At 36.8% G+C, this 17,353-nt stretch overlaps 1 protein-coding gene across 6 annotated transcripts in view; it reads left to right on the top strand.

Annotated features, from left to right (window-relative positions):
- The window catches only part of arrb2b (arrestin, beta 2b), a gene marked incomplete at its 5' end in the record, with an annotated part of 42,084 nt that overhangs the window by 21,753 nt on the left and 2,978 nt on the right, over positions 1–17,353 (top strand). For 3 of the 6 annotated variants that reach the window (XM_081359716.1, XM_081359717.1, XM_081359718.1), the window contains 12 exons: positions 7,830–7,860; positions 8,522–8,582; positions 9,980–10,024; positions 10,161–10,357; positions 10,588–10,647; positions 11,924–11,991; positions 12,614–12,749; positions 13,564–13,648; positions 14,754–14,826; positions 16,528–16,665; positions 16,867–16,950; positions 17,043–17,119. In XM_081359716.1, the coding sequence (XP_081215842.1) occupies positions 7,830–7,860; positions 8,522–8,582; positions 9,980–10,024; positions 10,161–10,357; positions 10,588–10,647; positions 11,924–11,991; positions 12,614–12,749; positions 13,564–13,648; positions 14,754–14,826; positions 16,528–16,665; positions 16,867–16,950; positions 17,043–17,119 (1,055 nt within the window). Of the gene's footprint in view, positions 1–2,678; positions 2,919–7,829; positions 7,861–8,272; positions 8,363–8,521; positions 8,583–9,979; positions 10,025–10,160; positions 10,358–10,587; positions 10,648–11,923; positions 11,992–12,613; positions 12,750–13,563; positions 13,649–14,753; positions 14,827–16,527; positions 16,666–16,866; positions 16,951–17,042; positions 17,120–17,353 lie in introns of those variants that run through there. The other 3 variants (XM_081359715.1, XM_081359714.1, XM_081359719.1) reach the window with 2 other exon arrangements.

Here is a 17,353-nt window from a genome sequence, read left to right as displayed (position 1 = left end):
ATTTATGATTTATTATTTACACTGTAAAAAAATGATAACCTTCCCAACTCAAAATTTTCTAGTGACTGGTCATATCTACATTTTTCAATTGGCCAAGTGAAATTTTGTACATTTAATTTCAATTGTTGCAATAGTCTGTTAACATTAACTAAATGAGAAATAATACGTTGAACCAACTGAAAAAAAAAAAATAAGTTTACCAAACCATGTTATTGGCCCATTTATGTATTTTAAATTGTAGTAGCACTCTTTTTTTGTTTTACCTTAACTAAAAATGTATATTGGTAAATTTATATTAGTAAACCAACTTTACTGTATTGTTTATTCCCTGTTGCCCCAAAAGAAAATGAAAAAGTACATCATTCTATTAAACACTCCAGCCATTCAGGTTTATTTAATAATATAATAGTTTATTTAATACATTTTATTAAATCTACAACAGTAATGTGAAAATACCTTAAAATGGTAAATACAATGAATTTTTTTGCAGTAGACCTTAAAAATCATGCATTTAAATTCAGGATTCTGATAAGATACACAAAGCTGTTTTAATTATTTAAAAAACATCAATTATCTGCAAAAACATAAAAAAATACCACAAAATGTAAGTAACTGGGGAGTGTCCTCACCCAGTGTTTAGAGAAATTTCACTTAAATTTTAGTATTTAGTTACTTTCAGTTCATGACACTGCAGCTTAACAGTTTAAACATTGAACATCTACAAATATTTGCTAAAGTGCAAAAACATCAAAAACACCATAAAATTCAAGTAACTGGAGAGGGTTACTTCAAATGTTCAGTGTAACTTCACTTGAATTTTTTGTATCCTCAGAAGAGGTACTCTGAGCTCATGAACTGCATCTTAACAATTTATAAACATTACACATCTAAAACATTTACAAATGACTGCACAATCAGAAAAAAAAGGAAAAAACGGAAGTACATCAGCGTTACTTCACTCAGTGTTTAGTGTTAAATTCATTTCATCTGAATTTTAGTTTTCTCACAGGAGGTACTTTGAGTTCATGATGTCCTCTTAAAGGGATACTCCACTTTTTTTGGAAATCGGCTCATTTTACAACTCCCCCAGAGTTTTACCGTTTTTGAATCCATTCAGCCGATCTCCGGTTCTGGCGGTACCACTTTTAGCATAGCTTAGCATACATCATTGAAGTGGACAAGACCGTTAGCATTTCTCTCAAAAAAATTAACAAAGAGTTTCGATATTTTTCCTATTTAAAACTCGACTCTTCTGTAGTTACATCGTGCACTAATACTGACGGAAAATGTAAAGTTGCGATTTTCTAGGCTGATATGGCTAGGAACTATACTCTCATTCCTGCGTAATAATCAAGAAACTTTACTGCCGTACCATGAGTGCAGCAGGCGTAATGATATGACGCAGCGCCTGAAAATAGGCTACCTTCTGTCAACATAACCAATGTGACAACCTGCTTGCACAGGAAGCGTTGGAAGTTACCGAGCTGGGGACTATTTTCAGGCGCTGCGTCATATCATTACGCCTGCTGCACTCATGGTACGGCAGTAAAGTTTCTTGATTATTACGCAGGAATAAGAGTATAGTTCCTAGCCATATCAGCCTAGAAAATCGCAACTTTACATTTTCCGTCAGTATTAGTGCACGATGTAACTACAGAAGAGTCAAGTTTTAAATAGGAAAAATATCTAAACTCTTTGGTCATTTTTTTGGGAGAAATGCTAACGGTCTTGTCCACTTCAATGATGTATGCTAAGCTATGCTAAAAGTGGTACCGCCAGACCCGGAGATCGGCTGAATGGATTCAAAAACGGTCAAACTCAACTGTTTAACTCTGGGGGAGTTGTAAAATGAGCCTATTTCCAAAAAAGTGGAGCATCCCTTTAAATGGTGAAGAAATGTTGATTGAGAGCAGATGTCCTTAAAATCAGATGTCACAAGAAAATGTGGCATTCTCCTTAATGCCAGTCTTTGGATGTTCTCTCCACAGATGTGTTTTTAAAGCACAAACACATTCTGAGTGTAAACAGGGAAAGGAAGTTGCATTAACTGACCACTGGCAAGTTCTGTAGTGCTTGAAAAGGATGTCTTGGTGTGGTATTGAAAACTTGCAGAAGCGGCACTGCAATGACTTATGCTGAAAGCCTGCAAAATAAATAAGTGACAACGCCTCCTTGCATCAAATAGTTGACGACAAGTGACAGAACAGAAATTATTTGACATAACTCTGCCAAATTTGATTAATTTATGTCTTTAAATCACATGCAGCAATATTTTTAACATTAAAAACATCTTAATGAATTTGAAATTCATGAGGATGTCTAGTGGCGGATCCTGGCAGTAACACTCTGGGCAGCAAATGAATTGGAAGTCTTGCTTATTCGCGTAAAATAGCTTACTTCTGCATTGATAATAAGAGGATCACAAACACGTATATTATAACCAAAAATGCAACTTGGGAGTCCTTCTATTGTGAAATATAGAAGCACTCTGTAGTTGAGAAACTCATTATGGGTGTTACTGGCACACAGGCTAATAGATTTGCACTTCTGTGGTGCTGTCAGTGAGCATGAATGAGAATGTACCAATGCAAGCATTTGTGGGTGTATTTGTGTCTTTTGTGTCATTTTGATAAATTGGCATCCCAGCATTAGGCATTTCTTTGTTCTTGTCATTTCAGAACTTTCAGAAGTTTGTGTGTGCGTGTTTGGCACCTACAAGCCCATTGTTTGATGTTCTTTGAGTCTGATTTGAGCTGGCGTTGAAGAGACTGAAGAGGATGGGGTCAACAGTCTCCATATATCTCTGTCTATAAACAAACAGCCTATGAGTGCCGGGCCTACAAGTCTTCCTCGTAATATTCCTCTTCACAGACGTTTGCTTGGCACTTGTGAATGTTCAAGTGGGTGGAACATCGTGTGTGAGTTTACTGACACACTTTGGGTGACTTGTCTGTGTGGTTATATGTCGGTGAGAGGTAACGGCCACATTCCACTTCCAGTTCAGAGTGCTAGTGTTCTGCTGTCAGTTCAGAGCAGTTCTCTGAACTCCTCTCTCTCTCTCTCTCTCTCTCTCTCTCTCTCTCTCTCTCTCTCTCTCTCTCTCTCTCTCTCTCTCTCTCTCTCTCTCTCTCTCTCTCTCTCTCTCTCTCTCTCTCTCTCTCTCTCTCTCTCTCTCTCTCTCTCTCTGTTTCTTCAAGCATCTTGGAGACGTCCCCACAGTTCTTCTGGATTTAGTTTGTCTCAGTTTTTTCTGTTTCTTCATGTAATCACAAACGGACTCGATGATGGTGAGATCAGATCATCCAGGCTGTTGTCAGATTCCTTGTGCATACACAAATCTCACTGGATTATTACAATTAATGGCAAAAATAATGTTTGGAAATGTAAACTGATATTTCCTACTGACACACTACAGTAAAATATATAAATAACTGACTTAAAACCATTATTATCATATTTACATGCCTAAGACTTTTGCACAGTACTGTACTTGTTTTTTATTATCATATTTAGTTATGAGCACTCATTTACAGAGTTTGTCTGTTTATTTATTTAGTTAGTTAGTTTGCTATTTAGCTAGCTAGTTGTTTTCTTGATTGCTTGCCATGTTTTCTTATAGGCACTCATTTCAGTATACATTTTATTCAAACATATAGGCTAGTCTGTTTGTTTTTAATTTGTTAATTTGTAATGGCATGTTTGCTCATAGGCACTCATTTTGGATTACAGTTTTATTCATCTATTATTAGAAGTAGTAAAAAAAACCTGAGCCATAAATTCTATGTGGCTAATTACTCTGGAGCTGAAGGAAATGACATCATGACAACGCTGCAGGCACACCATCACAAGCCCTTCACAGCTGATAGAGAAACGGATCATTTTAGGGCCAATCTGCTTTTAATGGCCCTCCACAACTATGATATATTTGCACTATATACATATACTGTTAGGCAAAAATGTATTTTGTTAGCAGACACGTCTACTTTTGCAGCCGTCAATGGTGAAAGATTCTTTTGTCCCCATAATGACGTAGTTCCAGCATCTCCAATCAGTGACCAGCAGGGCCATGCTAGGCAGCCAAACCCTGATGATCCCTTGGAGAACAGGCTGTTTAAAGAGGTTTGGATTGGGATGCATAGATGACATAATGAAGTGAGGGATGGTAATTCAGAGAGAGTGAGAGAGAGAGAGAGAGACTCTAAAAAAGAAGGGAAAGGAATAAAGAGGGAGAAAGCACATGCTGTTATTTATCCGTCATTTGAAACAGATGGAGCTCTGGGACGCCACTCCTCTTAGAACAGGGTGAGACTATTTCCTCTCATATGCTATCCATACTTATGACATCACAGACACGCCCATAATCAGATCTCACTCAAGAAACACACATTTGCATTTATAAACTCAAGGATTTCTTGTCAAGTGTTTAGTGGACATGTGAGCAGCCTGTGTAACCCGTGTATTGTTTCGAGGGGTCAGTGAATGTGTCAGTTGGTGTGTGAGGTGTGTATTTTCCCGTCTTCCTGTGCTAAAGGTTCGGCCGCTGCTGACGCTCTTGATGAGTGTTTTGTCACCTCCTGCTGAGAGTGAGGTTTCACTCTTCCTTTTCCTGCTGCATTCTGCATTCTTTCTCAGTATTAATTAAAAGTACATATTTACACTAAATGGTAATGGGTTAGTGAAGTTTGCAGTACTTTTGCTTTTAAAAAATGTGAGGGTTGGGGAAAATCTCTAACATATTTAACCTACTATCTCATATCTCTTAATAGCTAATCTTCTCGTTGAATTAACCAGGGATGCATTAGCAAGACAAAATGTGACTTTCCAAATGTCTTTTTCCCAGTTTTGTTGTTTACACCTTCCTTTATTTCTCTCACGAATGGGATTTTTCCATAGTTATACTTTATTACATTTTTTATATATATAATAATAAAACAATTTAGCATTTAAAATATATATTTTATTATTGAAATGATAAAAAATGTACGATTATTAAAGAAAGAAAAGATTGTGTATTGTATTTTTATCCTTTTGCTGATCACATGCTTTGAGAGATTAAATATTGTTAAAATTGTATTTTTCAGTAAATATGTTAAACAGTTATTTAGGTTATTTAGTGTAGCTTGTAGTGTTACTTGGAATTTCTACAAAAAAAATAGTAGCAACATGCATTACGTGTAACTTGTTTAAGGGATAGTTCACACAAAAATGAAATTTGTTATCGTTTATTCAAACTCATGTTGTTCCAAACCTGTATGCCTTTTTTTTCTCTGTGTTTGTAAATGTAAATATTGCAAATACCTTGGCCGTTCTTTTCCAAATGAAATTGAATAAGATCTCGGCCTGTCAAGCTCCAAAATGACAACATAAAAGCATCATAAAATTGGTCCATAAGACTCTTCATATTGCATCATAACAATTTGATCTGTTCGTCACCTAAAGCTGTTGTTTGACTTTATAAAGACCGATTCACACCACACACAGACAGACGCTAACAGACACGTTTGTCGGGTTTTGTTGGATCAGTGTGTTACCCCTGTTGGCGTCTGTTGGCGTTGGTCGGGGTTTGTTTCACCCGACTGAACATGTTCAATCAGTGTTTGTCAGTGTCTGTTTGGGCAGTGTGAACATGACAGTTATTTTTTTATAAAATTCTAAATCCAACAGCCATTGGCGGTGCGAATATGAACATATGAAATATAATATTTGATATTTTTCTGATAATGTTATGGTGCATTTTGTATTAACTCTCCAGATTTCATTCATTGTAATTGCATGGGAAAGAACGACAATTTAAAATGTTTCATTTTGTGTTCCGCTGACTGTAGAAAGTCATAGATGTTTTGGAAATTGGAATGACAAATGATTTTCTTTGTTTGTGAAAATACTATATTGCTCTTATTTGCCTTCTCTTCATGCTCTCTCTATCCTCCCTTTATGTTTTAGCTACTCTTTCATTTGTCTATTTCATATTTTCCAACATTCAGACGAGTCACTGACACCTACAATCTCTTTTGTGAGCTTTCCAACTCTCTTGTTCAATCTCTTTTACTTTCCCTCTTTTTCTGGGCAGCTGCGTCTATCCATTTACTGTTTTATGTTCTTCTTTTGTCCGTCTCCGCCTCAGTCTTTTTCCCTTCCTTTTGTCCAGCTGCTTTCTGTTTGCAGAATCATTTCTTTCTTTCCTTCCTTTTGTCATGCTTCTGCCCTTTCTGTCCCTCTCTCAGTCCCAGGGAAAAGATTTTGTGTGTTTGCCCATGTAACCACAGATAATATTTGAGTAATTGCATTGGTTAACCACAGGTGGTCACTGGTTTTCATATTTCCAATGTTCCAATATTTCCAAGGGGACCAAATGTAACTTTTTACCACACCTGCTAATGGCAGGTGAATAATGTTTCTTGCTGGGCATAAAAGTGCTTTTCCCCCTAATGTGAGGAATATTCCACATATTTGTCACCACATGGAAAATTATGTCGAAAGTATGTCGCTTCCATCCTGAGAGCTTATAATAATAATAATTATTAGTAGCAGTATTATTTTTCAATTTTAAAGACCGCCATTCTTAAACTTAAGTTTAAACTATTCCTAATAAATGTAGGGTTTGTAAGGCCTGCTGGTGAGCAGCACTGTTGTAACTGAATGAAAGCGCACATTCACTCTTTGGCAGCGGATGGCACTTATGGAACAGTAGAAATGCAGCCGTAAACAAAGCAGCTGCGCTACTTTCTGTTTCTGAGCAGTATTTAAATGTTTTAAACAGCCATTCAGATTTTTGTATTCGTAATGGTGTTCATCACAGCACTAAATGCTTAAATAGTTAATGCATTAACTAACGTTATTACACAGCTCTGTGGAATACTTGATTGCAGTATATGGCCCGATAACAACCGCTAAAAACTGATAACACAGGCTCATCCAAGTTACTAAGTCAGCAGTGCTATACGCTTGCTAGGAAAGTTTTTTCTTCGTGCAAGTTTTTCGTTTGGTGAACTAATAAAATATTAAAACAAGTCAAATCTACTTTTTTGTACAGTTATTTAATTACGACTCTCTTGTTTCATACAAACGCAGCTGCTGCCATTTTGCGACTATTGTTTTGTACGCTGTTAACAAACAGGTACGGTTTTAAAACAGTTTCATCTCAAATCAGTATCTCTTATCCCCATAACTGTTTATGTGGCAAAATGCTGTGTAATAAGTGGACTGTGTACAGTTTCTCTTAAATGTCCGTCTAGTTTGAACTTGCCGTGCTTGCAACTGCTCTCTCTGCCGAAGCTTTGCATTAAGACCTAATAAAATATTTCGACTCGGATCAATATTTCATGTCTAATTATTAACCTATGTGGCAAGTAGCCGTGTGATAAGCGGGATAATGTACATCCAACCTGTTGTTATTGCAGACTAAACCCCAATGATACAATCCTGATCACCCTGTTGGTGTTTATTCTGAGAAATAAACTGTTTGAAACATTTGATCAGTTATTTTATATATATATATAAGAAAATAAAATACTGTCACATGCCAAGTTGTAACTAGTTTTGCATTTGACACTTGGAGGGTGTGGAATTTCTACCCTTAATGGATAAAAAAAAAAAAAAGGTGATATTTCATATTCTGTTGAATTCCACACATTGCAGAATAGTATGAATTGGCCTTCCTTTTGAATACAAAGCCTTTCTGAAATAGCAACTTCAATTAACCGCTTTCCACACAAACAGTAAACTTCAAAACAGACAGTGGAACTTCATTTCATCCTACAATGTGTTTTTCTTGTGGCTAAATACATTTGGTTTTAATATGACGTTCTCTCTCTTTCCCCTCATTACAGAGTCTTCAAGAAGTCCAGCCCCAACTGCAAGGTAAGATTCCCCAGAGTGTGTTAGAAGGTGGAAGGTGGGCTCTTCATTGGTCTCAGTGGACCTTTTCCTTTCCTCTCTCTGTCTCTCTCTCTCGCTCTCTCTCTCTCTTGCTTCTCCTCCCTCATTCTCTATCCATCTCTCTGGGTTTTCTCTTCCTGTTCACTTCTTTAAGCTCCTTTTAATTGCCTTTGTATACGTGTCTTTAAACGCTTTCTTCATTTGTTTGTTTGTTTGTTCTTTCTACTTTTCTTTCTTCCTTTGGCTGTTTCTTTATCAGCACAGTGTTTGTTATCACAGCATTATTTCCTCTATAATTTCTTTCTCTCGGCTTGCATTCGGGCTATTTCCACCCTGCTGCTTCCTACCTAATTTTTCTATCCCCTCATCTCATCTCTCTCTTTTGTTCTCTGTAATGGAAAGCGTTTTGCATGTGGAGGATGTGTGTTTGGAGATCACGCCGTCTAGAAGGGTTGTCTTCAGGAAGGGAGTAGATCATCTAGGGGTTAGTGTGGCATGCCTTAGGCCGTTTGTTAAATTGTTTGTGTGTGTGAGTTCCTTGATAGAGGCACGCTTGCTTTTTGCGTTATCTCTAGGGTCTTTGTGTAGCATGTTCAAACTTGTGCTGTTTTCCCAAACATGTCTCTGGTTTTCCTCTTTCTAGCTCACAGTATACTTGGGGAAGAGGGACTTTGTGGATCATCTAGATCACGTGGACCCTGTAGGTAAGTCAGATGGGAGTTCCCACTCAAAACATCTTGGGAGTTTTTGGTTGAAACAATCGACTTCCTTTCATGCCTTGGTAACATCTGTTTGCTCTTGTTGAAGGATTGCGTCTTTGTGGAGTCAATTATTGTTAATGGACATACACTGGGTTTAATTACCTATTTAATGCTTTTTGACCTACTTAACTGCTATAATGTTATAGTAACTATAATGTTACTGTGAGATTTTTGGTTTCTCTTCATATCCCCCCTGTTGAGGGAACGTCTCTCTCTCCCTGTTGCATGGCAGCCGGTAACAGGAGACTTCATTCTGCGAGATATAGACGTTTCTCTCATTACGCTTGTGTGGGGAGATTATTTCTTGTCAGGAGTATTACATATTCTAATGGTAATCTTGTACAAGATAACTCCTTATATAGTGTTAATGGTCTCTACGACTGTGATTCAATCCAAACCTCTGTGGAGGCTGAAGAATAAGACAGACAATATTGTTGAAAAGTTTGGGGTCCGTGAGAGTTTGAAAAAATGTTTATAAAAAATCTGGTTATACTCACCAAGGCAGAATTTGTTTGACCGAAAAATACAGCAAAAACAGTAATACTGTGAAATAGTATTGTAATTTAAAATAACTATTTTATGTTTTAACACATTTTAAAATGTAATTTATTTTTGTGATGACAAAGCTGACATGATTTCAGAATCATTATATGTTGATTTGGTCCTTAAGACCAAATTATTATTATTATTAGTCTTATTATTATAAATGTTGAAAACCGTTGTGCTGCATAATATATTTTTATATTTTCTAAGTGTCCTATGTCTTAAAAGTGCAATTTTTCTGTTTTTGTAGAATTACATGATATACTGATTAATTCATCATATAAATCACAGTTTATATCTGAGAATAAATCTATGCCACCAAATGAAGATAGTTCCAACTTCAAAGACATTATTCTGGCAGATGTGTAACTCATTAAATAAACTTTCCATAAAGTGGCTTTTGGAGGTTAATATATTGTTTGTTTTATTGGCTAATCATTGAACAGTTTGTAGTTTGCAGTCCATACCGACCCATTTTGCAGTTGAGGTTATTTAGGGCCGCTCACACAGAATGTGTTCTTGTGAGAATCTACATTATTTATTTTTTTAATTACTGATTTATGTACATGTGCAGACAGATTTTTAGTCTTTAGCCACTACCATCACACACGTTGTTTAGCACATGTATCTTATTTTTTTTATGGCAACAAATTCAAAATAGTTCAAAAACTATATATAAAATAAGGTTTTGCAAAGGAATTTTTTTTTATGGGCCAGTAGTTATGTACTCTTTATACTGTGACTTCTTGCAGTTTCTCTCTCTTCTTATTCGCTCACTGTATTTTGTCTGACTTTAGATGGAGTGCTCTTGATTGACCCAGAATACCTAAAAGACAGAAAAGGTAACACATTGATTTACTGTATCTCCATTTTTCTTGTGTTGCTTGCAAAGGTTTTTTTTTAACATTAAATAATCTTCATCAAAACCATTATTTATTTTTCTGTCTCTCTCCTCTGTACTTTGTGCCTTTTTACCAGTTTTTGTGACCCTGACGTGTGCCTTCCGATATGGTCGTGAAGACCTGGACGTGCTGGGCCTTTCTTTTCGAAAGGATCTCTTCATCTCCAGTTTCCAGGCCTTTCCCCCTCTGCCTGAGGAGCGCAAACCGCTCAGTCGGCTACAGGAGAGACTGCTCAAGAAGCTAGGCCAGAACGCGTACCCCTTCAACTTCACGGTGACTCTTAACTTTTACTTCTTCTTTTTTTTTCACTTACACATTTCAGTATTTGTAATGTGAATTGGCCTTTACACAGCACAGTAATTAGTCACAACTTTACAGGCCCAATCAAATTTACTGAAAACTGTCTTGTGAAACACTAGAAAAAAATTATATTCACTTTGTTTGAATGATTTTCTTGATTGTGACCAGGTTATTTTGCTAAAGTCGTTTTATTTGTTAAAAAGATTCCTCAGAACCTTCCCTGTTCAGTGACTCTACAGCCCGGCCCAGAGGACACAGGAAAGGTAATGACATATCATTATATTTTATAATATTTTCTCTGATGATGTGTTTACTGACACGAAGCTGCAGTAAACACAACAATAGCAAACCACAACAATCCAACGATACAATCAAGTCCCGTTGGACAAAATCAAGTCCCGCACTACATGTTCTTGTTCTAGATAGTTTCACTCAGATATACAGTACTGTGAAAAAGTCTTAGGCATACAAAAAAGGGTTTAAGCCAGTTAAAAAACAGACTAAATGCTATAAAGTGTAGCCTGGCAAGCCAGACCTACATCAAGATGTTAGGTCTGGAAACTCACCATAGACCCGGTTTAATCCGAGGGGCGGGATAAACGGCTGTCTTTCAAATTCCCTCTGCACGCAATAGGACAGCGCTTCGACCAACCAGAGCGTTTTCCCAACAGCGGAGCTTAGTTGATAGATTCAAGTTTTGCCATATCTGGCCGGCAAAACGACGAACACATCTTCCTTTTTTTAAGAATGACTTGAGTGCCGTTCTTTGCTCTTTTCTCAAAGAAAAACTTAACTCCAAGTCCTCCAGAGTCGCGGACAAAGCCGATTCGAAAGACTGTTCTCCAGCAGCCGCCATTCAGTGTTTTCAAGTAGCAGCAGGGAACCGTCGCAACTCTGTCGTCATATGTAAAGCCCACCCCGCCTACTCTATACGCGACGTGATTGGCCTGACCCAATTTAGGTTTTTGCAGCTCGAAAGTCTATGGAGAGTTGCTAGACTGCCCCGGCTGCAAAATACATTTTGCTGCCGCTAGGGTGCGTCTAGATTTCTATATAAAGTGAGGATCCTTTAAAAAATTATGTCATAAATAGATATTATTTTTCAATTAACTTTTATTAACTAAATCAAACTAATATTTATCGTGTAACCCCAGACGAATTTGATGATGGTGAGATCAAATCTTCGTGTGGAGCATATCGGCTGTTGTCAGACTCTTTGTGCATAGAAAAATCTTACTGGGTTATTCAAATTAATGGCAAAAGGAATGTTTGGAAATGTAAACTGATATTTCCTACTGATAGGATTTCCTACTTCTGCTACAGCAAAAGATATAAATAACTAAAAAACATTTGTTTAAATGGAAAATATTAACGTGCCTAAAGACTTTTGCACAGTACTGTACGTCACATTAGGGAAGAAAAGACTGACCAAGCTGTCCTTCAGCTACGGTAATGCACACTTCTGTATTACATTGTTTAAAATGTCTTTTCTTTTCTTTTTTTCTCAGTGGTAATATATCTCTGTATTTTGACTCATAGGCATGTGGTGTTGACTTTGAAGTCAGGGCATTTTGTGCCAAAACTGTGGATGAGAAGACTCACAAACGGTAAAGTGTTGCTCCTTGTGAGTTTCTTTTCTTTTTTAACTGTTTACATTGAGTGGCCAGTTGACTTATCAGGTACCCCCACCACCACCGAATATTGTTCAGGATGTATACACTGCCATTCAAAAGTTAGGGGTCAGTACGATTTTTTTTTCCTCAAAGAAATTAATACTTTTACTCAGCAAGGATAGTATTTGACAATGAAGACTTTTATATTATTGCAAAATATTTCCATTTTAAATAGATGCTCTTCTTTTGAACTTTTTATTCATCCAAGAATACTGAAAAAAAGTAGAATTTATTAAGCATAATATTAAGCAGCACAACTGTTTCCAACATTGATAATAATAAATGTGTCTTGAGCAGCAAAACAGCATATAAGAGTGATTTCTGAAGGAGAATGCGACACTGAAAACTGGAGTAATGATGCTGAAAATTCAGTTTTGCCATCACAGGAATAAATTACATCAAATAAATTATAGACTTCTTTTCAAAACATCAAAACATTTTACAGACCCCACACTTTTGAATTGTAATGTACATCTTTACTCAGAGGGAGAAGTGTTTTCTTTCTTTGCAATGACAGTACAGCAGAAGTTGTGTCTAACTGGCCTCTACTTAACAGGAACTCTGTGCGGTTGGTCATTCGTAAGGTGCAGTACGCTCCAGAGAAGCCTGGGCCGCAGCCAATGGTGGAGACCACACGCAGCTTCCTTATGTCTGACCGCTCCCTTCACCTCGAGGCCTCGCTAGACAAAGAGGTGTGAACTACTGTTGTCACAATACTGAAATTTTCAACTTTGATACGATACCTTGAAAAATATCGATATTCGCTTTTCGATACCAAGGGGAAAACTGTCATATATACATATATACGTTGAACTACATTTTCAAAAAAACAACAGTCAGTTATAAAATACGAATAAATAAATTGCAAACGATAGCACAAATAAATATAAAAGAATAAAGAGACAAATGAAATAAACATGGCTTTAAGTTTTTCAGGTAGGTCTAAGAAATACTAAGAAATTAAAGTAATCAAATGTTCCAAATCACTGGAAGGTGTGCATTGTAAAAATTAAATGCAGATGAATGCTTACAATTAAAGTTACAAAAGTTATTCAGTCAAGAGACAAGAGTCTCTTTGTCTTTTGTTCTTTGATTAACATTACTGAAAGCAGCAGGTTTATTAGGCTACTGTCACTTTAAGAGCTTATGCACGGATCCAATGTACTGTTACACAACACAACATGCGTTTTTCTCACAACTATTTACGTTCCAAAACTGAAGATGGGCATGTTGACATCATTTTGTATGTATTTGACCATTTAAGCGCAATAAGCCATGAAAAATAAGTCTGTTTGAGAGGCAGCTTTATGAGAACGCCATTTAGATAGATCAGTGGTGCGAGCGAAAATGTTGCGCAATACAAGTACTATTCAACCGAAGCGAATGAGTGAATAACAGGAGGCAGGTTTGTGTCAAGTGTGTAAAAGAACAAATGTGCAATTTAAGCAAATTATGTTAAGCAATTCACAGTTATTAAAAAGTATTTGATTTCCTTCTCTTTCTCAGCTCTACTACCATGGTGAACCTATCAGTGTCAATGTCCATGTCACCAACAACTCCACCAAAACAGTTAAACGAGTTAAAATCTCTGGTGAGGTGAACATTTAATCGTTTTTATTACATGTATTTCGAGGAAATGATACGATGCTTTACAACTTACAAGTAAAAACACTAAATGTTATTTTTAGCTTTAGCTTTTGTGTTTGTTTTTATGTTTTAAAGTTGCCTTTAGAATTGCTAACATCAGCTATATTAAATCCTTTAGCTTTCCTCTTCCCCTTTTCCTTTCCTGTTGCTTTTGTCCTGCATTTGTATCTCATGCACTCACAGATGTTTACTGCTGATAAATGTTGTTTACTTCACAATGAATCCATTTCATTATTCATTTGTGACATCATTTCAAATATCTTAGTAGCTCACAGGTGTGTTTGCACTGAAATGCTGCTTTTTCTGTGCTGTGGTTATAGTTTGTGTATCAAAAGTTAGCATGAAATGGTGCTCACAACTTCATTTATTTCCGTAATGACATTTCTCAGTCAAACCAGGTGTTTAATATCTATTAATGTTTACTAAATATATTTACTGGATATAAAAAAAAAAAAAAAAAAAGAATCTGGTACACTACCATTCAAAAGTTTGGGGTTAACAAGATGTTTTCATTGTTTTTGAAAGAAGTTTCTTATGCTCACCAATGCTGAATTTATATATTTTTAATATAAAACATTTTTTAGTGTCGCATGATCCTTCAGAAATCATTCTAATATGCTGATTTGGTGATCAAGAAACATTTCTTATTATCTAACATTTCTTATACAGTGATGGAATTTTTTTTAGAGACTAGAGAGTTCATAAGAACAGCATTTATTTGAAATTGGTATCTTTTGTAACCTTATAAATGTCTTTACAGTCACTGTATTATGTGTACTGAACAAAATTATTAATTTCTTGACCCCAACATTTTGAAAGGTAGTGCATTTAATTTTAATTTCATGTTGACTTTAATGGTGTACATGAGTATGTGCTGTTTAGATCTTTTCTCAAGTTTACCCTTCAGGTCCTGTTGTGCTGATGTGTTCATTCTGTAGTTTAGTGTGAATGTCAGCTGTCCTGTCTGTGATTTTCTCGTGTGTTTGTTTCATCTATGCTCCCTCCCGCCCCTGGTAACCCTGCTGTGTATCCCTGCTCTCTCCCCACAGTGCGACAGTATGCCGATATCTGTTTGTTCAGCACCGCACAGTACAAATGTCCCGTGGCTCAGGTGGAAGCCGAGTGAGTAGCCCTCCGTCCCACTTTCTCCATCTCTCTCTCTCTTCTCTGTCCCTCTCTTCAACTCCCTCAGATTGAGTCCTCCATCATCTTTTCATAAGATCTCTTCTGTTATCATTTCCCCTCTCTCATTTTGTGTTTTACTTCTAATTGTACATGCCATCACTTCATGCGCAGCCTGTTTTCCTCAATGCCTTAGTTGCTGTGAAGTAGGAATGTGTTCAATGCGCATCTCACAAATGTGTGATCAGAACAGATTTATAGCACTTAATGTTTACTGCACAGGTGCCTCTGTCATATCCTCGCCGATTTAATCAAGCTCTGTTGTTGCTAAAGCCATGTTTGTGAGACCAACCGCCCCGTGGAAACTCCAGTTCATTCTCCACTGTACAGCTTTGCTCTTTTTCCTGCCAAACACCCAAAAGTTACTCCCTTGTTAATAGTTTCAAGTTGGACCGGTCTGTGACCTTCTCAACCTTTCTGTAGTTGTTATTCAATCATTTTACAGTAGCATCCCTCGTTTGACATGATGCCAAATGCCTTGATCCCTTCATGCTGCTGCTGACAACCCCATGATGGTCCAATCTCGCCTCTTAGTCACTAGTGTTTTAATGCTGATAGGACGACAAAGACTGTTCTCTCTCAGTACTACAGGTTACTGATGTGGTTCTTCACTCCCACGACACCTACAGCAAGTCTGTGGGTCGACATTCATCATGGTGAGTCTCATATCTAACTGTTCGTTCTGGATCCCGTGACCCTGAGCCCATCCCTAGTTGTCGATGATGGCTCTTGGACCCTTTTCTCCACCCTCTCCGCAAGATGAGACCGTGCTGCTCTTTCACCCCCCAAAAACAAGGACCGTCGCTGTTCTTTAGGCTTTTTTTCTAGTCCGGAGCTGTTCAGTCAGCCGCGCTCTGTTTTTTTTTTTGCGCTCATCCATTTGAAAACAATGAGATCAACGGCTAGTTACTATTTTGTTAGCGTCAACCTTGAATGACCCAGGTGTTTTCCCTTTGTTCGCTTTTATAACTTCCTCTCAGAAAAACAAATCATGTATGGGTAGCATACTATAGATCCTTGTATATCTCTCTTCCTCTTTCCTCTTTTTTTATGTTGTCTTTCCTTTCCTCACCATATGTTCTCCTGATCTCATTGTTTATGTCCCCATAAATCACATTTTACGGTTTGTCAGACTAGTTTTTCTCTCTCAAAACTCAGAAGTGCTGCTTAATGATCCTGTTTGAGGTTGTTATGGATCGGCACACAGATGTCTCTATTATTTGACAGGGCTCACTGAACCAGGTGTCCTTAAATGTAGCTTTAGCATTATATACTGTTATAGTACTTTTTATTAATATTTCTATTTTTAAAATATTTCTCAACTATTTTTGAGCTTTTAGTACTTAAGCTTATTTTATTTATAGCTTATTAATCCAATATTTATCTTATTTTATTTCAGTTGACTAATTGTAATAGTTTTCACTTAAGGATAACACTGCTCACTATAGATCAACGGTACCTCCCATTAATCCTCAAATTATCCTAAAATGCATTTTGCCACAATTTTCTTTTTTTTTAAAACCAATTTCTAGAACTGAAGATTAATCAATTAATCTAATTGTTACACAATATAGTCAATGCTTGTTTTTCCGATATGCATGAAGCACAAGACTCACTCTCTTGTGTTTTTGCCGTCTTCAGTGACCAGGTGTCACCCAGTTCCACGTTCTGTAAGGTGTACACACTCACCCCCACACTGTGCAATAACCGAGAGAAGAGGGGTCTGGCTCTGGATGGACAGCTAAAACATGAAGACACCAACTTGGCCTCTAGTACCATGTAAGTGGCCTTCAGCTGACAGTGCATCACATGCTTGTTTTTACATGCTGCCAGAAAAAAGGCAATTCATACAGTATAAGCTTTATTACATTTTGAGTTTTTAGTGCTTATGAAGTTAAGCTACCCATGTGTCCATAAAAACTCTAGTAGAGCCTCTCAAACAGTTCTGTGTGCTCAGTATGTGTTTCCCTGTGCTTACAGAGTGAAGGATGTGTCCAATAAGGAGGTCCTGGGAATCTTGGTGTCCTACAGAGTTAAAGTCAAGCTTGTGGTGTCTCGTGGAGGGTGAGTATGTCCTTTTGACACAGAAGTACTTCAGACTTTATATTTGTACAGAACGTCAGAAGACTTAATCCAAACACGTTGTCTGTTGTTAGTGATGTGTCAGTGGAGCTGCCTTTTGTCTTGATGCACCCCAAGCCCTCCGAACAGCCCAACTCTAGACCGCAGTCAGGTAACATCTCAAGTTTGACATTTTGTCAACATATTTACGTGTGTATGTGTGTATTATTATTATTATTATTATTATTATTGATACAAATTTTTAAAATGTATATTTAATATTTTTAATTATTGCTTTTTTCTGCTTTTTTAAACAATAAAACAATAAAATAATTCATTATTATAATACATTTTAATAATATAGAAATATGTTTTTATATACAGTATATTGATATATTTCTTTAAA

The sequence above is a fragment of the Scardinius erythrophthalmus genome, assembly GCF_964197995.2.
Source record: "Scardinius erythrophthalmus genome assembly, chromosome: 2".
NCBI lineage: Eukaryota > Metazoa > Chordata > Actinopteri > Cypriniformes > Leuciscidae > Scardinius > Scardinius erythrophthalmus.
This window is presented reverse-complemented; position numbering and strand designations above follow the sequence as displayed.